Source organism: Bufo gargarizans, chromosome 2, assembly GCF_014858855.1.
Source record: "Bufo gargarizans isolate SCDJY-AF-19 chromosome 2, ASM1485885v1, whole genome shotgun sequence".
NCBI classification, from domain to species: domain Eukaryota; kingdom Metazoa; phylum Chordata; class Amphibia; order Anura; family Bufonidae; genus Bufo; species Bufo gargarizans.
Window position 1 is genome coordinate 363,886,936 of NC_058081.1, and position 27,772 is coordinate 363,914,707.

The 27,772-nt window shown below is 44.9% G+C and overlaps 1 protein-coding gene across 1 annotated transcript in view; it reads left to right on the forward strand.

The window, feature by feature from the left end:
- The window catches only part of CPEB4 (cytoplasmic polyadenylation element binding protein 4), a 61,698-nt gene that overhangs the window by 8,902 nt on the left and 25,024 nt on the right, over positions 1 to 27,772 (forward strand). The window contains exon 3 of the mRNA XM_044280736.1: positions 12,191 to 12,272. Coding sequence (XP_044136671.1) covers positions 12,191 to 12,272 — 82 coding nt within the window. The remainder of the gene's footprint in view (positions 1 to 12,190; positions 12,273 to 27,772) is intronic.

Below are 27,772 nucleotides of genomic sequence, written 5' to 3' on the forward strand. Positions count from 1 at the left end.
CTGCTCCGTTCTAGATAAAGGTGCAGGTCCCAGCACCTATCAGACAATGGGATATGCCCCCATTGTCTAAGATGGGAATACCCCTTTAACATAAGCCAAGACGTCTTGAACACCATTTGAAAGTCAATAGAGGACGGATCTGTTTTTCTATTGTGCCAGATTATGTCATAGATTGGCTCAGTTTCGTCAGATGGACACCAAAAGCAGCGTTTTGGTGTCTGCCTCCTGAGCGGAATGGAGCAAACTGATGCATTCTGAGCGGATCCTTTTCCATTCAGATGGCATTAGGGTAAAACTGATCAGTTTTGGACCGCTTGTGAGAGCCCTGAACGGATCTCCCAAACGGAAAGCCAAAACGCCAGTGTGAAAGTACCCTAACTTTCAGCCTTCCCAATGCCATAACTTTCTCTGTAGGGGTGTTTTGGGAAGTAAAGTGATGAAAATATGTTGAATCGGGCCATTTCTTATTTTTTGAAAAGGGGTGATTTGAATTTTTTTATTAAAAATTGTTTTTCCTTTTTAATAGCCCCCTCCCCCAGAGGGTTTGGACATGTCATCATTAGATTGCTTATACTATAGAATACAACAGTTTACTGTTGAGGTCTATGGGAAAATTGTTGTGTTCAGTTTCAAGGGCTATTCCATTTTTAACGCTCTAGTTAATAGGATGTTGAACAAACTGGAAGACCTTTATTATATTCATACATTAGTGTGTCACTTTAGTTGTGTAAAATGCATCCATGGGAGAGCTGGATAGGACTAAACATGGCGTTTAATCTTGTGATCTGGCTTTCAGTTAGCTGCCCATTAATCTAACGGGTGAATAGTAGTGTATTGGGGAGCAGAACATTTGCAGTATTGCAACCTGCAGCATCTTATCAATGTCTGTAGAAACAGATTTGTGTGTTTTTGTTTACACTAAATTTTATTAACGACATGAAAACATCACTTAGAGTCAGGCAGCTATTTTACAGTATCCCCTAGAGACTGGCGACCATTTTACAAATTTCAGACGGGCAGCCATGTAAATACACAAAGTAATGTAGTTAAAGGGGTTGTCCAACTTTTATTTTTTCATGCTTTGTATGTTTCCAAGTAACCAAATGTAAGAGATTTTCAATTCACTTCTACAGTGGCCCTATTCTCCTAGTTAGCTGAGGGTCACATGACTTGTGACGTCGGCTTCGTCTCCTGCTCTGATGACTTGCACAAGCCTGAGGGAACAGGAGCAGCAGGTCTGCCTCTGTGTACTGAACCTAACTGTGAGGGCTGCGCTGGTTGGAGTGACAAGCCACACCCCCTGCACTGCCCGATCTGCTGCTGTCTGCCCTGTCTCCCCTCCCATTGGATTCTTCAATAAAGTTTAACCCATTCTATTATCAGCAGCACAGACTCAGGGTTGGAGCCTCTGCCTCAGGTACTGAGCACCTGCATGGAGGCAAATTATGTGCACAGGCTCTTCCCTACCTCCTCGCAAACACAGAGCTGATAAAGACTGGAGGAGCTCCCTCCTCTGTACTCTTCTGCTGGCTGTGAGTGTCTGCAGAGCATTGCACATGAACAGGTAGGGGGAAGATCCTATGTGTATCAGCAATGTTATTGTACTGTACAGCTTGGGATTTGTAGTCCTACACATACAACATGAGTATCCCAGCAGTCAGACTGCACACAGGGCTACACTTTTATTCACTCCCTTTGCAGAGCAGGGGGAGGGGAAAGCAGTCTTGTGGACACCCACTAATACTTATAAAGAAAACCTCAGCTCTGCAACTGCATGTCAACAAAGGGCCAGAGCTAGGGAAATGAGTTGACCGTATTACATCCCACTTGAATGGGTCCGCAGTCCGGAAGATATGGTGCAGAACAGAGACCCGGACTGAAAGCACTAAAGAGTGCTTCCGTGGGTTTTCTGTCAATACATCTGCACCGCCAAAAAGTAGTTCATGCACTCCATTTTTGCTGTGCAGACCGTCTGATGCGAATCATGGACCGCATTCAAGTGAATGGGTCCGCAGACGGCGGACACACGGTCTGCACCCATGCATTGTAGTCCGCAGCACGGGTGCCACAGTCGTGTGCATGAGGCTTTAATAGATTTTATTTTTTTGCCTAAAACTAGCTTATGTATAAATTGCTGACCATTAGACTTACAGTGCTTTATTTTTTTTTTATTTTTTACATAACTTAGAGAAGTCCTTTTAATAATCACAATAAAATGATGATTCCACCACTAGTCCTATTTACTTATCACCTGTGTCATGCTTACTGAACGTCGGTGGGGTGTCGCATGACTGATGGCATGTTTCACTTAGGCCATGGATACATTGCACACTGATACATGGCTATGCCATTCTACTGCATATAGGGGCCACTTGCCTGATATATGAAAGATATTTATTCAGAATTGTAAATACATGTATATTAGGAAATTGTATGATTTCCTATTATATATAAATATAATCAAACTGGCGTAGCCCTTTAATAGCAACTTTACACTGGCAGGCCCAGAAGCCTTCACAGGCTCTTGGCTGCCATAGCAACCGAACGGCTCCTGCAGTCTTACAGCAGAGGAACCTTTGTCTGATGGAGCTTTCTCCTTCCAAATCGCTGCTTAAATGCTGTGGTTGCAATTGACCAAGACATCTGAGGGGTTAAACATGCATGCTCTGAGTAGTTCCACAATATATTTAAAATTGGTTGTTTGCATTCAGACTTTTCAAAGTAAAGGCCCCCATACACATTAGTGTATTGTCTGCAGACCCCACTGAGACCAGCGGGATTTGCTCACAGTCCAATGTGTGTGTGTGGGGAGCTCCTGACTCTAAACCGATAATGTCGGGGAGAGAAGGATTGGGCAAAACTAGTATTTTGGCACAATACTTTTGTTCTCCTTGGATCCAGCTTAGGTAGGGTAGGGGATGTCCTTAAAGGGTTTCGGTCACCTGAAACAAACTTTTATAATATGCTAATTAGCATCTAGGAGCATGGGGGAGGGTGTTGCTCCTAGAGGCTCCGTTTGCGTAGGCACAGTAATGGAAGGACGCTCGGCTGCTGGCTCCCTCACTGCGCCTACGCTGAATGCTGAACGTCGCGAGATATTTACACTGCAGACACGGCCGGCGGAAGGAGAGCAGCGCTGCCTGGCCCTGTCAATCAAGAGCAGAAGGGCGTGAAAAGAGGTGGGCAAACAGAGCCTCTAAGAGCAGGTGCTCCTAGAGGCTAATTAGCATAGTTTGTTTGTTTTTCTCAGGCAGTGAGATGGCGCTAATATAGTTATGTTCAGCTGACATTAGCACATCGCTAATGCCAGCCAGCTTAATACCCATTTTTCAGGTGACAGAAACCCTTTAAAGAGACCAGCCCTATATGGAGACTTATTGGCAATGCTCCATGGAAAAAAAGCATAGTTGGTGCTCAGAAGACCATGATCATTGAGTATAGCCAGTGCTAGCAGTGCTACACTCGCCGCTCCCCGCACCTCCTGCAGCCAGAATCAACATTTGCCAGAATTGTCTGCTGCAAAGTTCTAGATGGGTGTTACCAGTTGGGGTGTGTCCCTTCAGTGTGACAATATCCAATCAGTGGTTACAGTGTTTGAGAGACACTCCCAAACTGGTAACACCCAGATGGACCTTTTATAGCAGACTGCTGGCAATTCATTCCTAAACCTCCAGCAGGAATAGCAGAGGAATGGCACAACAAGGAGTTGTAAGACTTCTTACCGAGAATATAAGTAGTTAGGCCTCTTTCCCACGGGCGTGTGTGCCCTGTTGCCGTACTGCGGACCGTATTTGCGGATCCGCAATACACGGGTGCCGTTCCACTTCAATGGGTCCGCAGATGCGGAACGGAAGCACTACGGAGTGCCTCCGTGGGGGTTCGTCCCGTACTTCCATTCCGCAAAAATATAGGACATGTTTTATCTTTTTGCGGAACGGCCGGATCGCGGACCCATTCAAGTGAGTGTGTGCGCCATCCGATGCGACTGCCCCACGGACTGTGTTTTGTGGGCCTCACGACGACAACGGGCTGCACACGCCCGTGGGAAAGAGGCCTTACTAAACCAGACATGTCAGGAGAGATGACGGGTCCTCCTTAAAGGGGTTGTCTGGGTTCAGAGCTGAACCCGGACATACCCATATTTTCACACAGGCAGCCCCCCTGACATTTCATGCTCCAATGCTCTCCTTTGCCCTGCGCTGAATCGTGCAGGGCAAAGGCATTTTCAGGAGATCCGGTGACATACTGGGCTCACCTTAGGGCTGCCAGGCGGAGGCTTCCACCCAGCAGTAAGCCTGGTGACATTACCAGCACTGATAGACTGGCTTTAGTGCTGCCCTAGCCTGTAAAACGGCTAGGGCAGCTCTAAAGCCGGCCCATCAGAGCTGGTGACGTCTCTGAATACACTGCTGGGCGGAAGCTTCTGCCGGCAGTGTGTTATTTTAAACAAAAAAGCCCTTGCCCTGCGAGATCCAGCACAGGGCAAGGGAGAGCATCAGAGCACGCTCCGATGCTAACATCAGGGGGGCTGCCTGGGGGAAAAGATGGGTATGTCCAGGTTCAGCGCTGAATCCAGACAACCCCTTTTAATTAGAAAATGTTTGAGCGGATGGGTGCCAGAAGAGGAATGACCTGGGTCCATATATAGCAGCACCACTATTGGTCTTGAGAGATAGAAAGATGAACGTTTGTTAAGACCCATTGCTGAATGCTTTGATTTCTGGTTATTTTTTTATTTTTTTTGTGAGGGCTGGAGGGGAGAGGGGACTACTTCTCCAACTGCCATCTTGTGTTCAGTGTCCCCTGAGTCATGACTGTCTTACTGCACCCATTCAATACGGCTTTATTTAGGTGTAGTGTGATACTTTTCTCTCATTGTCCCGCCCATGATACTCCCTGTTATATGTAATAAAAGTAAGGCATGCTTTTCAGCCCATTACTAATGCATGTAGAGGAACAAGTTAATGCAGTTGTCTATTAACCATAGCAAAGCTTGCTCACATAAAAAAGTCATTAGTCAGCAAGTGCAGTATCTGGGAGGAATTTCCCATTAAGACAAAATGATTGGGATCTCCTGAAGTTTGGATTGCCCCATAGAAATGAATGGGTCTGCAAAATGCGGAACGAAATTGCGGACGTGTGAATGGACCTGAAGGAACCTTTATATCATTGTTGTGTTTTTTTGTTTTGTGTTTTTGTACCTTTTTTTTTAAAATGTATTTGTTTTTGTGTTTCTGCATTCACATTTTTATCTTTCAGTCAACTGATCTGTATGAAGGCAACTTTTATTGAATAGCTTTTTTATAATTTTTCAGCCAGTGGATTGAATGAAGAATTGAAAAAAAAAAATGTTTGATAAGTTGCAAGTTCAGACGTAACATTTTTTTATTTTTTGCATTTTAATTACATGAAGGTGTTTGTAGGAAAAAATGTCAAAAAAATGAAAATAAATTACCAAACCTTTTTTCAACATTTTACTAGGGAACTTGATCCTTCAATTGCCCATATAATACACTGCAATACATTGCATCACGGTGTACTATGTCAGTTATAGTAAATCGGGCATCTGTACATGGCAGCCCTGAGGCCCATTGTTAGACCCCTGAAATTTGTGTGCATCTTATGTGCATGCACGCTCACTCGTGTGCGGGTACCCCTAAACATCTGGGATCAGCATTAACCTTGATACCAGCAGTGAAAGTGGGGGGCCTGTGCCCACGCCATCCCAGCATTGTATTATTATGGCACTCAGTGTTAATGCACTCTTTACAGTGATGTGTCTACAAAATGCGTGTTTGATCCATGGCTCCAACCGCTGGGATTCCCACCTATCAAGAGAACAGGGGTCCCCTGTATGAATGGTGTGGCAGTCAAACCTACTAAGACTCTTGAGACCGTACTTTGGTATCTGTGTCAGTCCCAGAGACTTTAAATGGAGCAATGCCCACTCCAGCAGGAGCCTCTGCTCCTATTCATTGCCAGCAAGATTATGAAATTTGATGAAGAATGGAAATGCCTTATGGGGGAGATTTATCACAGCTGGTGCAGAGGGAAAGTGGAGCAACCAGTCCATGGTCCTGCTCTCTTTTTCTAAAGCGGATCTAAGGAATTAACGCTGGAATCTGATTGGTAAGGAACCGCTCCACTTTTCATTTGCAATATCCTTGATAAATATCCTTGAATTGTAAAGCATATTAGAATTCTATAAAATACTATATTATGGAAACTCCTTTACATGGAATCTGTCACCAGGATTATACTGCCATGAGACCCTGATTCTATCTGTGTATCGCTTACTAGATGTAGTTTCCATAAAACTCGTACGTGTTCCTGCCGCTGATTGACTGCCAGTATAGGGATACAGCTGACCATCAGGAGGATTCAGCTCTGGCCTCGGCCGTAGACATCTAGTAAGTTACCCAGCTAGTATTTTAGGTAGATCCTGAAAGTGAGACCAGTGTCTCATTCACAGCAGGTTAAAACAGGTCTGGGAGGGGTCCGTGAAATGTTAAGATAAACGGGGGAGGAGGGGAGATTCATTTTTTGCCGACAGGTAGTGAGTGCTCGTTCATGTGATAGCCTGTCAGACGTGTTGGGCAGGAGCTCATATGGAGTCATGTGCAGATTATATCCTCTGCAGATGGTGAGTGACAGCTGCATGACTTGTTGGCGTCTCCTGTACTATTTGGATGAAGAGGTCCCATAATAAAATGTTATCCACATGATGGAAGAATTTCCGCAAAGGAACTGACCTATAACTTGCACATAATTTATGCTGTGGGTTCCACCGTTTGCAGTGCAGAAATCTGTGGCAAACCCCTTTTATGGCAGATTTGGCCGCTGTGGATTATTTACCGTGGAAATCCACAGCCCACTGGTCCTGCGCAGGTGTACACTGAGCGTCTGCAAGATGAGCAAGAAAAAAGTCTCCCCAGGAAGAAATTTATTGTGCAAGATGACCTTTTCTTTAATGATGCTGGGTTGACTAGAAAGTGACTCTCGACAATGGGATCAAGGGTCGCCGCGCTCGTGTGAGTCTTTACCTGCATGTCGTCTACTGTGTAATTACAGCTGAATGGGAGAGCAAGACATGGGTGCCTCCACCAATCTGATATTGATGCTCTGTCCTGAGAATAGGCATCTGTATCTGTGACCGGACAACCCTTTTAAGGCTAGGTTTCCACAAGGCGACCGTTGGCTACAAGAATTTGTGGGCTGCCAAAGGTGAAACATGGCCATTGTGCTTGTTCACATGTTAGTGACTCGCAGATGTGTGCTGTCTTCATGGACAGCACACGTATCCGTTGATTTTACTGTGTTTATTCACCCATCCTGTGAGTCGGCACAAAAACAAGCTTTGGTGTATGTTGGAGATCAGACACGTCCATTGAAGCCTATGGGTCTGTGAAGACCACTGACGGAACACAGATGGCATCAGGGTTCTGTCAGAGGTTTTCACTGATGATTAGCAGGGCATGTGGAGTACGGATGACGCACTGAGGGTTAAATAATGGACCTATGTCTTCAAGGACATTGTCGTGGATAGCACACTGGCCATCTTATCATGGACATGTAGGTTAGGCCTTAGGGTACCTGCACACGATGCGAATTACGCTTGGTTTTTCTGCGTGGATTCATGTGTGGAAAAACACAGTACCAGCAAAATGGATGGGATTATACCAATCTCAAATGCACACTTTGCGTCTTTTCTTCAGAAATCTGCATCATGTCAGATCTGTGGCAAAGCCATATCAAAACCGCAATTATCAATTGCAGTTTTTCTTGCTGTTTTGGTGCAGAAACGCCCAGAAATTCACATGGATCTTCTGCACGGTCACCCACACTCATGTGGAGGTACCCTTATACTTTTTATCATCTGTATCTGATTTGGACTAAAAACTCCATCAAAGCTGGATCAAAACCTGCACGTGTGAATATACCCAACCATCAATTTTATTTTCCAGCTACACACTCCTATAATTCTATCCAGAGTAACCATTGTATGCAGCACAGACCGCAGCTAGATAGAAGTGACTCGGTAAGGTCCTAGTAGGTTGTCCCAGGTGGCTGGAGCCATGCTGACTGCAGAGCATACCACAGCTACTGGAGGGTGTGTGAGGAGGATCCATAGAGGGGACGACGATCAAGGTGCTCCCATAGATGCTCAATTTGGTTCTGGGGAATTAGGGGGCCTGGGTAGTACTTGGGTGTCTTAATCATGCTCTTCCAACAGATGGCGGACATTTCTAGCCATGTGACATGTTGCATTATGTTGCTGGAAGATCCCATATGCTCCAGGGAAGACAATCGGCATGTAATGGGTATGTGAGATCTGCAAGGAGTGCCTTCCACATGGATGAGTGGGCCAGAGAATGCCATGAAAATTGAAGCCTTTTCTGCTGATGCATCTTCTTTAGCTGAGGTGTAGAGACCATCCGTCTACTTTGGAGCCCCATACACAGTAGGGTTCGCTGAAATGTTGTTTTAGACACATGTCTAGTAGTCCTGGTTCATTTTGGTGGTAAAATGGTCCACTATAGCATCAGTCTGCCCACACGCACCTTCTTAGCCAATGTTCACCTATCACATCAATGGCAGGTGGTGTGCCACAGCATCCACGTTACTTATGCACAATGGTAACATTTGTGCATTCACAATTTCACCACAGCAGCACATGAACAGTTCACAAACTGCACAGTGTCAGAAATACTGCCAACCTTGGCCGGAAAGCCAGTAATTATCCCTTCTTGTGACTGATAAATCATTCCTTTTACCCATGACGGCAACAAGGGCTATGTGTACAGACATTCGATCACACACTGTATATACACGCCAAGCCAACTCGCCACATGTGACCTTGATAAGCTACACGCTGCCAACGTCAAAAGTAGGAGATGGGTATAACAATGTGACTCAGTCCTGGAGTATGCCCAAATCCTATACATACCCACTTTATACAATATGTAGCATTTTGGTAAAAGATGTGTACAATTTTATGTAGATCTGCAGAGTTCATATGTGCTACTCTTACACTTGTGTCTATAGATTCTCACATTTTCATTAAAAATAAATAGACCAAAAATCTCCATGATGTAGCTGCCAGTAAACTTTGGAGTCAGAGATTAGGTGCAGGGGGCTACATGTTTAACTGTTCATCTTCTCACTCCTTTAGTAACCCACCCCCTCTTCCCAATCTGACAAGCCACATATCCTCCTTGATTGGTAAAGAGGGTGAGAAGATGAAGAAAGTTCCTGTATCCCCCTCCTGGGGTCACTAGAGGTTGTACAGGGAGAGAAGTGACAATTACAGGCTCTTATCTTCTTTCTTGGTGTCACTTGTAGCTTCCCCTTCCTGTCCCCCATGACATGGAGGTCATTGGACTGTTTCAGCTCAGCAGTATTTGAAAAACGATCATTTGCAATTGCCTGGTTAGTAAATTTAGGCTGCAGTTGGTTGGAATTATTATTATTATTATTATTATTATTATTATTATATTTTTAATTTGTATTTTTTAAATAATAACTTTGCCAGTTTTGTTACTGGTAGTCTGTATCAACGATCCCGTCTCCAAGACCACTGATAAGGCCACATTATGGTCTATGCTTCCTTGATGTTTATTGCCACCCTTATGCCTCATTCACACATCCAGTGATTGTGAGCCAAAGTCAGGAGTGGAGCCTCCACAGACATGAGGTGTAAGGGAAAGGTCTGCACCTGTTCTGTGTATAGAGCCACACCTGGCTTTGGCTCAGAGTCACTGATCTGTGAATGAGACATTACACGTTCACAGAACCAGGGATTAAAACTTTTCATGCTGTGCCCCACATAATACACCTAGAATATTGAAGCAGATTACATACATCCTTGGCAGTAAAAGGCTGAAAGGAACATTAAACCTAGAAAGTGTGCATCCCTTCCTTTCCTTTGATCTCATATCACAACTGTGTCTGGCTGTAAGACAACTGCCTGGAGCAGCAGCCTCGCCTCTGTCCTGTTTGCAGTAGGACGTGATGCTCTCTAAACATCCCAGCCTAAGATGGAAAATATCAGAGTTTAAATCCATTCTTCTTTGCAGGATTTCTACAAGGCTGTTTAGGGTTAGAAACTTGAAGACTGATCCTGATTTTATCATTCATCTCTAGGTTACAGCTAAGCTTCCCACAAAGGCAGAAACAAGCTATGGTGCATTTTCCAGAGACCTACAACCTTCCCTTCCCCCAGATATTGTGGTCTGTAGGTCTCTTCTCTCCACGGTTTGCTTCCTGTTCTGCCTTGACCTCAGGAAATAACAACACCGTTCTATCAGATCTCATCCTAGGTTCCCTAGCACCGCCTGCCGCATAGTCTAGGAGAGGCCTGCAGACATTTCTGAACGGTCTTTGAGAAGCAAGATATAGTTGTATGTGTGACAGAACTACAGTATGCTTAGGCCTCACAACTGTGATTTTTGTCCCCATCCGAGACTCATTTTTTGTGGGTCAAATGCAGACCCATTCACTTCAATGGGGAGGCAAAAGATGCGAACAGCACACAGTGTGCTGTCCGCATCTGTATGTCTGTTCCGTGGCCCCGTAAAAAAACAAACGTCCTATTCTTGTGCGTTTACGTACAAGGATAGGACTGTTCTATTAAGGGCCGAAGGTTCCTTTCAGCAAAATGCGTAATGCACACGGCCGATGTCTGTGTTTTGCGGACCGCAAAAATTGGCTACCGCAGTTTACATGAGCCCTTAGTCACATCTTGCTGAATTTCTCTTTATTCCGTGATCTGTCTAATCCTTTTGGGACATGGATCAAAGCCAGGTCTAAAGGAAAAGTGACACTGGGACCTGACAGGTCAAATGAAAAATGACAAGTGAAATCTTACTGGTTGCAATGGACGATGCCTCCACTTTCCTTTTGCACCAGTTTTGATAGATCTCCACCTTGGCTATAGCCATACTGAATGTACGGTCACTCATAGTAATTTGGGTAATATAGTATCCGAGCACAAGTCTGTGCTTTGTATCGGTGAGGATCAAGTCTACATTGGTGACCTTTTCAAAAATATGTCATAAAATGTGATGCCGATCTTTGTGATGTGCCAAGCGGATATTTAAAGACTTTAATCTATTAGGGTCTGGCACGTGTCTGAAGAGATTTAACTTTCTCACCAGATACAATGTGACAGGACCATGCCACATGTTCTGTGTTCCTGGCGTGCATTCATAACACTGTAGTGCGGGGTCTCTGATTCTGACAGTACACGTGTACCCCCTAAAGGCTTGTTCACAACGTGGCATTCCGATGCAAATGCCACGCTAAAACTGTCGGCTGCGTGGTCCCTGGCTGATGTTTTCTACAGGAGGCAATGCTGCGGTTCCTGGGCTAATGGTTTAAAGCTGCAACTGTACCAACAAGGGACAAGTCCTTTCTTGTTTCGGCTGCCGCTTGGAGTAAAGATGGGTGTCCACTTGTGGTTTAGCTCCATTTAGTGGAGCCTAGCCTAAAGAAGTGCCACCCAGTATTACTGTGACTTTTCCTCAATATATACCCTACTGCAGGGCCCAACATAAAGGGTGGTTGTCTTCTCATTGACCAAGCAGCACTAGTCTCCGCTCAGCATTGTGATTTCCTGGTGTTTTTTCATCTTCTGGTAGTGTACTTTATCCATTTACAGAAAACAGGATCCATAAACAGGACTTGATTGTATTCTGTCGGGGGTCCCTTTAAGGAATGGGAACTTTAGTGCTCGGTGTATCTCCTATAATATAAATGGTGATGGTGCAGCTTCTTAAATAGAAATATTACTAATTGTAGTATCTTTTAGCAATTTTTAATAGTTGCATCTGCTTTTGTGTGTTGTTGTGTTTTTTCTGTTTAGCGTGTTTTATTTTTGGCTATGGATACACAGCGGCAACATTTGGCAATGTTAAGATTGCACTCTTGTGCTACTAACATCACACCTGATGGCGGAGAACGTCATTGTGCAGAAATCCAGCGGGTTTTGTTACAATGCAATGCAACCACATTCATTACTGTTGTAGTCTTCATGTAGCCCGAGCCTAAGAAAGCCCCCTGTTGCATAGTTTGGTTGTTTTCGTCACGATGTTGGTGATTGTAATCTTTCTCTTTGTGGTCCTTTGTCTATTTCTGGAATTGTCTCCGTTCTCTCTGGTTTCCATCTAAATATTATGTGGCTTTTTTGCAGGATCGCGCCAGAACATTTGACATGCATTCACTGGAAAGCTCCCTGATCGACATCATGAGAGCAGAGAATGATTCACTGAAAGGTAAGTCCTCGTTTCTGTCACCTCTTTCCATGATACATTTTCTTTTTCGGCTTCTGTGTGCGATATGGACAGCTGGGAGATCTGAGGAGACATTGCTGACTCCTCCATAGGAAAGTCTCTGAAATGCCTGGGTGTGTCATGGGACGCCTTTCACTGTTGAGGGGTTCTGCAGAGTGTCCTGACAAGTGTGCATCGGGGCTTACCGTGTTCCCTAATGCTCCTTCTCTCCTCCAGCCTGCTCCACACATTCCACAATTATAATTTTTTTGCAATCTGCAGTTATGAAGCGTCGCTCGAATATTCTTTCTGATTTCACATAAAGATGTGAATTCATGACAGAAGTTATATGTGGGTGGAAATTGTTGTGACAGCTAAAAAAAATGTTTTCCAGTTTAGAGATTTCTCATTGTGTACTGTGATCAGTTATCAAATGTTACATCTTTACTTTCCCTGTGGCATTACATGGCACCTAATGTATGGTAAAATACATGTATCCCAGCAGTCGTCCAGAGAGAGCTGCTCTGTTAAGGTTGGCCATACACTTTGGATAGGTTTTGTGCAACTGCTAGCATTCCTGGCCATCCTCACAGCCAAGCATATTCTCTTTCAATGGAGAGAGAGGAGAAAGGTGAAACCAGACACCTGGCTGCGACTTTTCATCCAGAGGGCAGAAGGATAGGGCAGCTGAAATGCAGCATGCCCAATCCTTTTCTTCCCTTAGATCTGACAAATTAACTTCAGCTGATGGAAGGAGCCCAGCACTGGTGAGATCAGTATGAAGAGGCTGCAGCGCTTGCATCGGTCACATATTGATGTCATCAATATTTAGGTCCTTGATAACCCCTTAAAGGCTCACATACTCAACTGTATTACAAACCCACACAAGCTGTACTGAACCATAAAAATCTATGGGGCCTTGTGCACCCTTGATGGAGGCATGCAGATTGCTTAATCAGATAGGAAGTTGCTGAGGTATTTTCTGCTCTGTTGTGTGAATAATTTCACGTTGGGCAGATTCGTTTTAAGCGACTTTCCCATTTCTGCTAGTGGCACTCTCAGAAACCCTTGTACATGCTTCAGAACAGCCCATTTCAGAAGAATGTAACGGGTCTTCCCTGTTGGTATTTCCTAATAGAGTGGCATCTATTACAGCAGTCTGTATTGTGCCAGCTATGCAATTTCCTAATACTTTTAATGGCCTTAGTCATGTACTTGTATTCCTACTCCTGGAAATGTAAGTGATGTTATTTCAGACTACTTGGGATAATAAGGCTACTTTCACACCTGCGTTCGATCGGATCCGTTCTGAACGGATCCGCTCATAATAATGCAGACGGTGGCTCCGTTCAGAACAGATCCGTCTGCATTAGAACTTAGAAAAATTTTCTAAGTCTGAAAGTAGCCTGAGCGGATCCGTTCCGACTTTGCATTGAAGATTGAGCCATATGGTGTCATCTTCAAGCGGATCCGTCCCCATTGACTTACATTGTAAGTCGGAACGGATCCGCTCGCCTCCGCACGGCCAGGCGGACACCCGAACGCAGCTTGCAGCGTTCAGGTGTCCGCTCACTGAGCGGAGCGGAGGCTGAGCGCTGGCAGGCGGATGCATTCTCAGTGGATCCGCCTCCACTGAGAATGCATTAGGGCCAGACGGCTGCGTTCAGGGCCGCTCGTGAGCCCATTCAAACGGAGCTCACGAGCGGACACCTGAACGCAGGTGTGAAAGTAGCCTAAGTAATATTCTACAATCTGCTGTTGGATTCAGTTTACACAGAGCATATCTTTATATTCTCATGCATTAAAAACTGCAAATATTAAGAACTGGTAATATAAAAAAAAAAATCATTAAAACTGTTAGTCTGGGTTCACATATACCTGGCCATCCATTTCAGTTTTCCTCCTGTGGGATAATTTCTGGCATCAGTTTCTCTCTGGCGTTTCTGTACCATGCTGGAGGGAAAATGGTTCCAGATATGATGCCATAGTTCTTTATGGGGTCATTCATGGCATTGGCGCATCAGTTTTGATGCCCGATGACTCTTAGTGCTGAAAAGAAAAACGTAGCGTGTAGCCAGACTATTTCCTGAAATGCACATACACCTGTCGGATGTGTCCATCTCCTGTTCCATGTGTGCTTAGTCCCATCTTAATATTGCTGAGAAAAATTATGTTTTAATAAATGCAAATTAGCCTGTAGGAGCAATGGGGCCGTTGTCATTACACCTAGAGACTCAGATCTCTCTGCAACTGTCACACCCTCTGCACTATGATTGATAGGACCAGGCAGTGTAAACGTTGTCATTCTTGGCCCTGTCAGAGTGGAGAGGGAGCGGCAGTTGCAGAGAGATCCGAGTCTCTAGGTGTAATTACAACGCCCCGTTTCTCCTAGATGCTCATTTCCATATATTAAAATTTCATTTTTCTCAGTAATGCGGACACATATGAACATGGGACCAACACAGATACCTTCAGCTGCCAAGCGCATATGTAACAGGTCAGGCAGTTTCATACGTACAAATCTGCTGACAGATGCCCTTTAAGGCTAGACGCATCTGATATTTTCGCCTGCAGTTTTTGCAGCAAATCGGTGACAGATCCACAGACTTTCACTTCTTGCAAAGGGTGGAACCTGCTCTAAAAATCGGTAACAGAATTGACGTGCTGCGGATTTGAAAATCTTCAACGTTTGTAAATTCTGTGCTTTTTTTTATTTATTTTTTATTGTGCATGTAGATGGAGTTTCAAATTGCTCATCCACACACATTGTGCTCTAAATAGTCACAGATTTTCAGTGTAGAATCTGCGACCTGTGAATTCACCCATATTGATTGCTTAGACTGCAAGAACCTCTTCGAGCTTGTGAAGTATACAGAATCCGGGCTCATGCACACGACCGTATGCCCTCCGACACACCGGGCCACCGCGGGGCTATTGTCCCGCACTCATAATATCATATGGGTGGCCCATATTAAACTATGATGCTGTGCGCTCCCGTGCGCATGATGTATGCTGCTCCGGGACATATGGCCCGCTCACAGAGGGCATACGGTCGTGTGCATGAGCCCTACGGCTGAGGAAAGAGAGGGTATGTGGTGGTGGTTTTATCTCTTACCAGTATCAACCTCATTAAAACTGGCATACCGCCTGTAGGGTTAATCCTGATGATTAAAATAAGCCATTTCTTGCCGCAGTCTGTTTAAAAACAAAAAAGGCTTTTGAAGGCTTAAAATAAATATTCACCTCAATCACTTGCATGCACCAGAATACTCCTCACTTGCTGCCTGCTGGGAGGAGTGAGTGTTTCAGTGCGTGCAAGTGGATGAGGTGATTATTTATTTTTAACCCCTGAAAGGCCCTTTTTTTTTTTTTCACAGAGTAGCCATTTATTAACAGCTGTTAGGCTACTTTCACACTAGTGTTTTTCTTTTCCGGCATAGCGTTCCGTCACAGGGGCTCTATACCGGAAAAGAACGGATCAGGCATATCCCAATGCATTCGTAATGGAGAGCAATCCGTTTAGGATGTCTTCAGTTCAGTCATTTTGACTGATCAGGCAAAAGAGAAAACCGTAGCATGCTATGGTTTTATCTCCAGCAAAAAAAACTGAAGACTTGCTGGCATGCCGGATCCAGCATTTTTCCCCATAGGAATGTATTAGTGCCGGATCCGGCATTCAAAATACCGGAATGCCGGATCCGGTAAAAATGTGAAAAAAAGATAAAAGATGGATCCGTCTGTCCGCATGCCAAGCGGGGGAGACGGATCCATTCTTGCAATGCATTTGTGAGCCTGTTCCGCATCCGGATGCGTCTCTCAAATGCTTTCAGTCACATCCAGATCGACGGATCCGGCGGGCAGTTCCGACAACGGATCTGCCCACCGGATCACACTGCCGCAAGTTTGAAAATAGCCTTAGACTGTGCAATTTATACTTCAGGGTCACAAAAGGAGCATTTTATAATAGTAGGAGGGCATTATCTATACTACAGGTCATAAAGGGGACCATCATCTATACTGGGGGTACTGTGTGGACCATTATTTTTACCATTATTCTTTTTTTTGGCACACATAGCACATTAGTTCCCACCTGGGGAAATTGAGTCAGACTTGAGGCCTCAGTGCTGACAATCTGATATCCCAAACCGTATGTAATTACGTCAGTCCAGATATAATCGCCTCAGTTTATATGTAAAATTACATTACATTGAAGATGTATAAGACGAGTGAATTACAACTCCCAGCATGTCTAGGTTATGATGTGATACCAGCGGACGTTAGAATGAGGAGGTATAAGGAAAGAACTTTAACTCCCAGCATGTCCAGGCAGTTATGTGCTATCAGAGAACATTACAGGGAAGAGGTATAAGAGGAGAGGACTACAACTCCCAGCATTTCTGTGACTTACATTGAATCTATCGCTTCTTCACTTTTTTCCTCCACACAAAGCTCTTCTCATGTCACATCATAGGTCCTTTACCACCACTGCTTCTCCACACTGCTGAGCTACGTCCCCTCTTGCACTGATCACATGGTGGTGTCGTCATCACAGGTCCTTCACCACCATTTCTCTGCACTGCTGAGCTCTGCCTCCTCCTGCACTGATTACATGACTGTGATGCCACCTCTTGCAGTGTAGCAGGTACAGAGCAGGTCCTGGTCGGTAGTCCCTGCTGTTGTGTCTGCCAGTAGCAGAACGCCAAAGTCCTCTGACTTGGGGAGGGAGGTGGGGGGCCTAAGAATGTGCATTCAAGTGCCTAGTTAGAAATGGCCCTGTACATTATGTTAAGTGTTTCTTACATTTAGATTTTTCTGCTCCTATTACATCTCAACACCAAGTCTGTTATTAACCTCCAGGAAGCCCTTTTACATTTTCTTCTGTTTCGGTTACCTTGGAGCCACTTTCCACATTATCTTTGAAAATACTGCTGTCACACACAGGTTTTTGCAGGCTTTTTTTTGCACCTGTTGTTTTTTTTTGTGTGCTTTTTGTAAATTGGTGGTGTTTTTTGTCATCCTGGCTTCTTATCAAAGACTACTTAAAGGGGTTGTCCGGGTTCAGAGCTGAACCTGGACATACCTCCATCTTCACCCAGGCAGCCCCCCTGACAGGAGCATCGGAGCAGTTCATGCTCCGATGCTCTCCTTTGCCCTGCTCCTAATCGCGCAGGGCAAAGGCATTTTTTCGGAGTCCCGGTGAAGTACCGGGCTCTCCATGGGGCTGCCAGGAAGCCCGGTGACGTCACCAAACACACTGCTGGGCGGAAGCTTCCGCCTGGCAGTGTGTTATGATAAACAAACAAGAGTCCATGCCCTGCGCGAAATAGCGCAGGGGAAGGGAGCGCATCGGAGCATGAGATGCTCTGATGCTAACATCAGGGGGGCTGCCTGGGTGAAAATATAGGTATGTCTGGGTTCCTCAGCCGTAGGTTTCTGTCTTCACTTGCACACCGAAAACTGGCATAAATAAAGATAAATGTGTTTGAACCCTGCCCCCCCTTTTTTGGAAAGTGGCCAGTGTGGCATCTAAACACCAGGTGTGCCTATATTATGTCTCCGTTGCATTTTAGAAATTGGAAACATAGGGTTTGTAGCTTTCTTCATCAGAAAAGTGGCATATGGAGACTGCAAAATATGTAAGCAAAAGATTCCATAAAAACTGCTGGTGGCCAAATGTAATATTTTTGTATTGGCTGGATATATATCTCAGAAATACCAGCTATAATTTCATGAGCGCTGGGTAACCTTTGCTACAGCTGGATAGTTTTAGACTAAGGAGGGGAAGTTTTTAATTTTTCTGTTGCTACCTGCAAGGAGAAAATCTGAAAACGGATGACTTTGTGCTGTGCATCATGACGTGGCAATGGCAGGGGAGAATGACAGCAAAAGGCTATTATAGACTAAAATGAAGTACAGATGAATAACATGATGGTTCCTTTATATTTATACTCAAAACAGACCTGGGTCCTGGACAGCCTTAGATAATTGGTGCTCTACCGCTGACATCATGATGATAGGCACTGTCTGGACGAGCGGGCGCACAGCGCCAGATACCAGTGATCCTCTGACTGTAAATGGCTCTTTAATGCCCACAACACAGCACGTAGAATGGGAGTGTGCAGAAACGCGTTGGAATGAGTTCAGGCATTCTACTAAACTAAGGACAGGGACGGTGTGACGGTGTACACAGACTTCTGCACCTTTGTCAGCCTGGGCACTGTTGGATTTTTAGGGGAATTCTGGGGTCACAGTTTGCGGCACATGTACAAGTCGTGCTGCAAACCCATTTATTTATATGCCAGCAACGCTGCACTGCAAGTGTCGCACGGCCAAGAGCGCCGTGTAGCCGAATCCTTACGCTGCACCCATTTCCCACAAAGCCAAATGTGTTTAAAAGACTTGTGTGATGAAAAGCATAAATGCATTTAAGAGTAAAACTCTCCCAATGTTTGAGGCATCCTTTAATGTACATTAGAAATCAAAGAAGACACAGTCCTACAAGACATCATATATAAAATATTCTTTAACAGGTTGTCCTGACATGTTGGGAAAGGTCGAGAAATGGCATAAAGTAAAATAAAAACGGTACTTCCCTGTAAAATATCCTGGTGTTTCGGGACGGCTGGTCCATTGCTCCCCCAATGGTCATGTCATCATTCATCGGCCTTAGCACTGCTGCTTGCATGCACAGCATGTGACCGCTGAGGCCATCAGGATTTAACCCTTTTATTGTCAGACCACTATGCAGTTCCAGTTTTGCTTTCTGTTTCTCTGTCTAAAACCGTACTAAAGGCGAACATGTTCTCATATTTAATAGTTTTTAACCAGAGAGCCTCTTTGGCAATCCCACCTAAACCAGTATAAAGCTTCTGACCTGTATTAAGATCTCAGCCAATTTGCTACCTCACAAGATAAATCAGAAAAACAGCCTAGCTTTCAGTACATGATGAATACTAATTGCCCTAGGACAGAGTACAAAACCGGTTTTCACATGACTGCCAAGAAGAGTAAGCCGAAACTGGAATGCCAATGATATATTGTGTAGTGGGTGCTGGGAATAGGACCTGTGTGGTGGCTCTGGTGCTGCTGGAAACGGACCATGATTTACATTAATTACATGAAATGCAAAATCTTCATAGAGTATTATCTAAGGAACATAGATGTTATAGGGTCAGAGCCATCAGTGAAACTGAGCACATTACACTGAGAGGGTCAGGCCGGGATCCCATAACAGACCATCTTTTTCAACGTAATAAAGAATCCTCAAAAGGGAAGTAGATCGTATCGTTTTCTATAGGATCCTTCATGGCATCCGATTTTGTACATTTTGACATTGGATGTCTGGTAGTGCCGGACAGATAAATGCCGCATGCAGTGTTTTTCGGTCTGTGCTCACAGGCTACAAGCACCGACTGGTGCACTAAAGTACACATACTGCCTTAAAGGAGACATTGGGAATATGATGAAGGATACTTGACTGTTCCATCTACCATCTTATCACAATATTTTAAAGCAAGTCTACTTTCTCACTGGCGTTTTGGCTTTGTTTGTGAGAGGGCTCCAAAACGGATCAGTTTGCATTCTGAATGGAAAAGGATCCACTCAGAATGCATCAGTTTGGCTCTGTTCCGCCTCCATTCCTGCCTGCAACATTTTGGTGTCCGTCTGACGAAACTGAGCCAAACGGATCCATCCTGACACACAATGTAAGTCAATGGGGACGCATCAGTTTTCACTGACACAATCTGGCACAATAGAAAAGATGGATTAGTCTTGGCTATGTTAAAGATAATAAGAACGGATCCATTCTAAACGGATGCAGACGGTTATATTATCTGAACAGATCTGTCCATGTCGGATCCGCACAAAACATGTGTGAAAGTAGCCTCAAGGAGACATGCTGTATACATTGTGAAACTGCTACACATTGCATGCACATGGCTGTCCAAGGAACCTTGGTGTATGGATCAGTAATACGGCAGCCCCATACTGTACCTCTGAATTTATCCAGACTCCATGAGGAATTGTGCCTGAACCAAAATCTACTGTAGCTCCTGGCTGGTGTAGGTTTCAGTGTTCTTCTACGCCAAAAAACTGGTGTAGAAAATGATAAATGTGGCAAGACCAGTGGAAAAATGGCACTTAAGCAAAAATGTTATGTCAAGTGCTGTCGAAAAAGTGGTAAATGCGGCTTTTTCATGCCATACAATGTATGTAAAGAACACAGCTATATTAATCTGTAGGTACTCTTATCATTGTGAGGTCACTTGGGGGCTCCAAGGCCTTTGATTGGATATTATGGCCTTCAGGTACAATGGATGCTACATTTTCGTGGAGGGGCACAGACTGAATACATAATGGCCTAATTCAGATGGCTCAATGCCTCTATAGTGATCTAGGGGCTTGCAGAAATCCAAATACTTCCCATATATGACAGAAATTTCTGCAACAAATCTTCCATGCGTGAATGCCCCCTAAAGTATGTTAGATTTTCTTGAAGGTCAGAGGTTAACATGATTTTTTAGCAGGTTGCACGATGAGCGAGTATTTGGGGCGTCTACCTTTTTATTATTGATGTTTGGATGCTACAGTGACCACAATAATGTCTAGATTTCTAAATCTTGCTAAGCAGTAAATGACGCGCTGTACACGGGATGTAATTAGATTTTCTCATCTTGATAACGTTTTCTGAAAGGTTCTTTTCTTTCTCCGACACGCAGCAAGGACATATGGGCGAAGGAGAGGTAATATTTCTGCTCTTCCATTTTCCAGCAATGTGTATAATGTCAGTGATTACTGGCTTGTCATTTTGTGAAATACTACTTACTGGGGGGATGATGGTAATCTTTTGTTTCTCTTCTGCTGACCGGGTTTGTCCTGTTCTAGATGTTATAGAGTAGAAGGAGCTGAGCAGATTGATATAGAGTTTTATGGGAAATGATTCCGTAGTATATCCCTGCTCAGTGATTTAGGAGTCCAGTGGGTGGTTCTACTCCTTGATTGACAGCTTGAATTAAGTCCACCCACTGGACTCCTAAGCGCAGAATGTGCAGCGATTTAGATCAATAAACTGCAAGTTATACTTTGTCTCCCTACAAAACTACATATGAATCTGCTCCGCTTCTTCTTCTCTATAACAGGCTGCTGGCACAGTGATCAATATGACCAGCTCCCTCTAAGTAGAGCTTAGCAGCATATAGATATAAGGTGTAAATTCCGATAGTAGAAGAGGATAATGAGGCAGCACTCGCCAGCAGTGATTCATAAAATGACCCTTTATTGGTCCGGGATGCGAGTAACAGATACCAGCAGAATTGACAGGGGCGGACAGTAAATCTTCCATGCAGGGCCGGATTAAGAGCATCATGGGCCTGGTGCTGAGGATTTTGCTGGGCCTTTTTATGGAACTGCACTCAGTGTCTTAATTACATATATATTTTATCGATACCATTAAAGTATTTTGTTCCTGCAACTACCCCTTCATTTGGCGTCTATCTTAGCAACATGGAGGGGGACCACGGGAGGGAGACCCTGAGGGTGGGGGCACCCTCAGGGCACTATAGTGTCAGGAAAACCGCTTTGTTTTCCTGACACTATAGTGATCATTTAACATGACTATGAAGATTACTGTTTTCTAGCTACTGTGGACAACAGCAGCTAGAAACAGTAATTTTCATAGAGCTGTGTTTATGATTTATGGACACAGCACTCAGCATGCTTAGCCAGTCAGATAGAAGGCTGAGAACTGTGTCTAAATAACATAACACATTAAAGGGATTCTGTCACCAGGTTTCACCCCTGTCAGCTAAAAATATGCTGATGTTCAGGGAGTCTTCACGATTCCTAATGTGGGCTTATAAATGTCATCTGTGGGCTTATTTAGCTAAAAACAGCTTTTACTAACCTGTCAGTCAAACAAATAAGGTGCCCAAGGGGATGTTAATGGATGCAAGGTGCCGTCTGCACCCGCCGCCGTTGGTGCCCAGCGCCGCCTTTCCAGACTTCTGCGTCGCCTCCTAATCCTCTGTGCCGCCTCTCGCCCTCCCTCTCTCCCCCCTCCTCCTGCTGTAAGATCTCACGCATACAGGGGTTGAGCGAAGTGCCGGCGCATGAGCACTTCACTGTAAGAAGCCAAATGGAGAAGTCCGCACGGCGCATCAGGCAGAGCCCTGTGCGCAAAATCTTACAGCAGAAGGAGGGGGGAGGGAGGGAGGGCGGGCGAAAGGTGGCACAGAGGATTAGGAGGCGGCGCAGAAGTCTGGAAAGGCGGCGCTGGGCACCAACGGCGGCGGGTGCAGACGGCACCTTGCATCCATTAACATCCCCTTGGGCACCTTATTTGTTTGACTGACAGGTTAGTAAAAGCTGTTTTTAGCTAAATAAGCCCACAGATGACATTTATAAGCCCACATTAGGAATCGTGAAGACGCCCTGAACATCAGCATATTTTTAGCTGAGGGGTGAAACCTGGTGACAGAATCCCTTTAAAGAAATTACTGTTTCTAGCTGCTGTGGACTAGCAGCTAGAAACAGTAATTTCTTTGTGTTATGTTATTTAGACTGAGCTCTCAGCATGCTTAGCCAGTCAGTAATTTTCATAGTGCTGTTATGATTTATGGACACAGCTCTCAGCATGCTTAGCCAGCCTTCTATCTGGCTGTGCTTCTTGAGAGTCACAGTCCACAGGCTGAGAAACAGCCTGTGGACTGTGACTCTCAAGATGCAAAGCCAGATAGAAGGCTGGCTAAGCATGCTGAGAGCTGTGTCCATAAATCATAACAGCACTATTATTGCCCTCCCTTCCAACTAGATGAGTTTGTCTGATACCTGCAGCCTCCAGAAGCTCCTGCTGCTGCCTGTCTCTGTGTGGCCGAGCGCTGTGGGCCGTCACCGTCCGTGTGCTGGCCTGGTCGAAACTGCTGTGGTGCAGGAGGGATAACCGCGGGCGCACTCAGTTCATATCTGGCGGGCCGGCATTACAGGAACCGCACTAGCTGCTCTGACGTCCTGCCGCTGGATATCCTGTGACGTATATCCGGCGGCAGGACATCAGAGCAGCTGGTGCTGTTCCTGTAATGCCACGGCCCGCCGGATATGAACTCAGTGCGCCCGCGGTTATCCCTCCTGCACGCTGCGCTGTGTACAAACTAACAGAGGACTTTTAGTGCCGGCCGCTCCCGACGGCCTTTTGGCTGGCGGATGGGCCTATTTTTTGATAGGGGCCTGGAGCTGCAGCTCCATCAGCCCCTACGTTAATCCGGCCCTGCTTCCATGCATAGTGGCGACAGCCGTTTCGGCAAAAATGCGCTTCCTCTGGCCGCTGACGGTCTCTCTACTATGTGCACTTTATAAGTGTTAGTGTGTTTGACATCACATCCTGGTAGTAATACGATTAGCCAGCCACTGGTTAATGTGTACCCCTAGCCAAAAATGTGTTTAGCAAATATACCAGTGTATGTCTTTCAACTTGTGCTACATTCCTCTGTTTTTGGGCTACGGGATTGTCAGCCTTTTATTAGGTTAAGGTGGCCTTGCATATTATATATGAACAGCAGTACCACTGTGTATGCAGGTGTCCCAACTATCCTCCAACAGCAGTATGGGGAAAAGAAGAATCGAGCATGTCAGCATGTCCAATCCTTTATTATGACAGGACGATAAGCTGCTGCCAGAGGTGTCTGACAGCAGATTGTGATGCTTTTGTGCGTACTGATATTCTGCCCAGTAACGAGTGCCAACTGATGATACAGCATGGCAGTCAGCACTTTGTAAGTGTCATTTAGATGCAGCGATGTTATGAAAGATCATTAAAGGGAACCTGTCATCGGGATTTTGTGTATAGAGCTGAGGACATGGGCGGCTAGATGGCCGCTAGCACATCCACAATACCCAGTCCCCATAGCTCTGTGTGCTTTTATTGTGTCAAAAAAACACGATTTGATACATATGCAAATTAACCTGAGAGGAGTCCTGTTCGGGAGATGAGTCAGGGGCAGGACTCCTCTCAGGTTAATTTGCATATGTATCAAATCGTTTTTTTTTTTGACACAATAAAAGCACACAGAGCTATGGGGACTGGGTATTACAGATGTGCTAGCGGCCATCTAGCCGCCCATGTCCTCAGCTCTACACAGAATCCTGGTGACAGGTTCCCTTTAATATGATCATTCCTGCATATAGTGATCGTGGACTGCACATACAGTTTACGCAAGGTGTTGTGCTGCTGACGAATTAGGATTTTTAGTGCCACATAAAAGATGAACTCTCTTTACAAACAAGTGTTTGCTTGTTTGGCATGCTTACATGGGGCAGTGGTGGGCTGACCAGACGTCTGTCTTCCTCCCCTGCTTGGGTGTTCAGACAACAGCATTACACGGTCTAAGCGTGCACTGCAGCCACAGACGTAATGAGGCTGGCCCTCGGCCCCAGTCATTCACTGGAGCTGGCCGCCATCTTACTTTGTGACTGGTCTGATGCAAGCTATTCAGGGTCAGTGAGTCCATCGCTTGCGTTACCATTCAACCATTCAGAAAGAGCGGGATGTTGCTCTAGTGTCTGACTGAAGATCAGCGATGTGCTGCCAGCAAATAAGGATTTTATGTGGCACCTTTACAGGGGGCAGCTTTTGTACCCAATAACTGCCTCGATCCTTGGCCCATGTGAGGTGCCTTCATATGAGGCAGATATTTCTACAACTGAAAATCAGTTCCATTCACCTGCGTGGGGCTCGCAGACATCCTTGTGCCTCCCACCAAAACAACCCCCTTTCAGATGAATAGAACGGGTTCTCAGTTGTAGATATCCGCTGTGTGTGAAGGCTCCCTAAACAGGCATGCTTGTGTGCAAGCCTCATTTTCTGCAAAAAACATTTTGTGCTTTTCTGAGAAATATGGAGCTGCATCTCTTAAACATTTGGCGTGTCTTAGTCCAGCACTACCACCTAAGACTGGAGTATGAAACACTGACGTTAAAGGGAACCTGTCACCAGGATTCTGTGTAGAGCTGAGGACATGGGTTGCTAGATGGCCGCTAGTACGTGCGCAATACCCAGTCCCCATAGCTCTGTGTGCTTTTATTGTGTAAAAAAACAATTTAATAAATATGCAAATGAGCCTTAGATGAGTCCTGTCCCTGACTCATCTCACGTACAGGACTCATCTCAGGTTCATTTGCATATGTATCAAATCGTTTTTTGTACACAATAAAAGCACACAGAGCTATGGGGACTGGGTATTGAGGATGTGCTAGCGGCCATCTAGCAACCCATGTCCTCGGCTCTATACACAAAACCCCGGTGACAGGTTCCCTTTAAGAAATCTTTCACAAAGTTTTAATTGATTAATAGGATCTATAGTGGAGAACCTGCAGCCACACTTTTTGGAATGTGCGGTTTTTACATTCAATACAGCTGTTTTACCTGCAAAAATGGTTAATTTATGAAAATTATGAGGAAAATAGTCATCGTAAATACATCCCCTGTTTTCTTACACAATATGGAAGAAGAAAAAGATTCAGAGAAAACAAGGCCAAATGCATGTAGGTTGGGATAGGAACTGAACAAATCGCTATTAGAGGGGTTGTGCAGTGGTATCCTTCCCCGCCTGCACCTTGATTCCCTATCACAGAGAAGGTCCACCCCCTTTCCTCCGGAGGTCTCGCACAAGTGCTGTTGTGTTGATCTTCTTCCGTCACATTTGGTGGACAGTGCCTGGCGTGCACCGTGCATTGTCTTCTCCAGCAATGTGCCATTTTAAATCTACCTGTGTTCACTGGAATCATCGAGGCTCAGCGAACAATCCGTCTCGCCAGCTATCTTCCCTCTCCTGGGTGAAGGGGCTGTCCTATTTCAGAAAAGATGTGTTTGCAGTCCTGAGATGATTTTCATTACAATTGTAACTGTAGTAGTCAATAGCAGCTGAAAAGTAATTGTATGCATCACCCTTATAGTACCTTGCGCTTGTGAAAGAGCCCCCCCTGCATCTGATAGTATGGCCATTTGCTGGATCGGTAGCATTCTCTGCACTGATGAGTAAAAGCAGCAGCGCTCAGCCCATCTCCAGGGCTGCACTTACAATTACTGCTCCCCTCTTATTTTCTGCACATAGCAACTCCATGGCTGCTTTTCATATCTTCACTATTTTTAGCTTTTTATTTTTATTTTATAAAAAAATTTTTTTCCATTCACAGTATAAGAATTAAAACCTGTTTACTCAATTCTTGGATTCCTATACATCAAACATGATTAAATACAGGGTCTTAGCTATAGTGGGAGCAGGGGATGCGGCTGCTACAGGGCCCAGACTCAGAAGGGACTCGCCCAGGAGGAGGACTAAAATATTTTGTCAGGACCCCCTCAACAGTAATATCCAGTTATTTTATATACAGTATACGTGTGTAGGAAACGGGCGGGGCGGCTGCTGGGCCCAGCCTCAGAGAGCTATTTGACTAGCAACAGGAGTGGGGGTTGCTGGAGGAAGGAGTCCCCATTCAAAAATTTTCTGTAGGGGCTAGTCATTTCTAGATATGTCACTAATTGAATATGACTATGCTAATATCACTGTGAGTTATCCTAGAGCTGAAGAGCTCACACACACACACTGTGCAGACATAACAAGTAATGAGACGTTTCGCCATAGAATGGAGGGCTGAGCTTTGGAAAGTCAGTGTAACTCGCTCACTAGCACAGAACTGTACTTTGTACTGTAGTGATAGGTTTTATACGTGTATTCATTTCAGCATTGCAGTAGCCAGCTCCGTCACTGGAGCTACTGCAGAACAGCTGATCAGCGGGGGGTTTGGGTGTCAGACCCCCACCGATCAGATAGTGATGGCCTATCCTTATAATAGGTAATCACTTGTAAATAATTGAACCACCCCTTTAAATTAGACTGTGTATAACAGAGAATAGAAACTAGTCCTCTAAATGTTTATTCCCAGTAGGCTAGGAACAGATGGTTATATGCAATCACTATGAGGTGGTAAGGCTATGTAATATGGGTCATTTCAAAAGCATCTACATTTTAATGCCCCTAATGCAATGTTCTCCTGCTTAAAGGGGTTGTCTGGGTTCAGAGCTGAATCCGGACATACCCATATTTTCACCCAGGCAGCCCCCCTGATGTTAGCATCGAAGCATCTTCGATGCTCAAGTCAGGGTAGTGCCTGGGTGAAAATGGGGGTATGTCTGGGTTCAGCTCTGAACTCGGACAACCCCTTTAATCCACACTTTTTCCATTTCTCCTCCTCACTTGCACCCACTCTTTTTTTCCTTCTCTTATGTAGCGCTCTCTCCACTGCCAACTTTTGAAGCACATTTTACAGGAAACTGTCACCTCATTTTTCTCTGAGCCATACGTGACGGTAGTCGTATTGGAGGGGATTCTTCAAGACTGTTTCTTTCTAGTTCTGAGTGAGATGCACCTAATTTATGCTACAATATTATCTAATTTCTGCCATGATTAGAACAATAATTGTGTAAATTATAGTAAATTTCTCTGGCTATG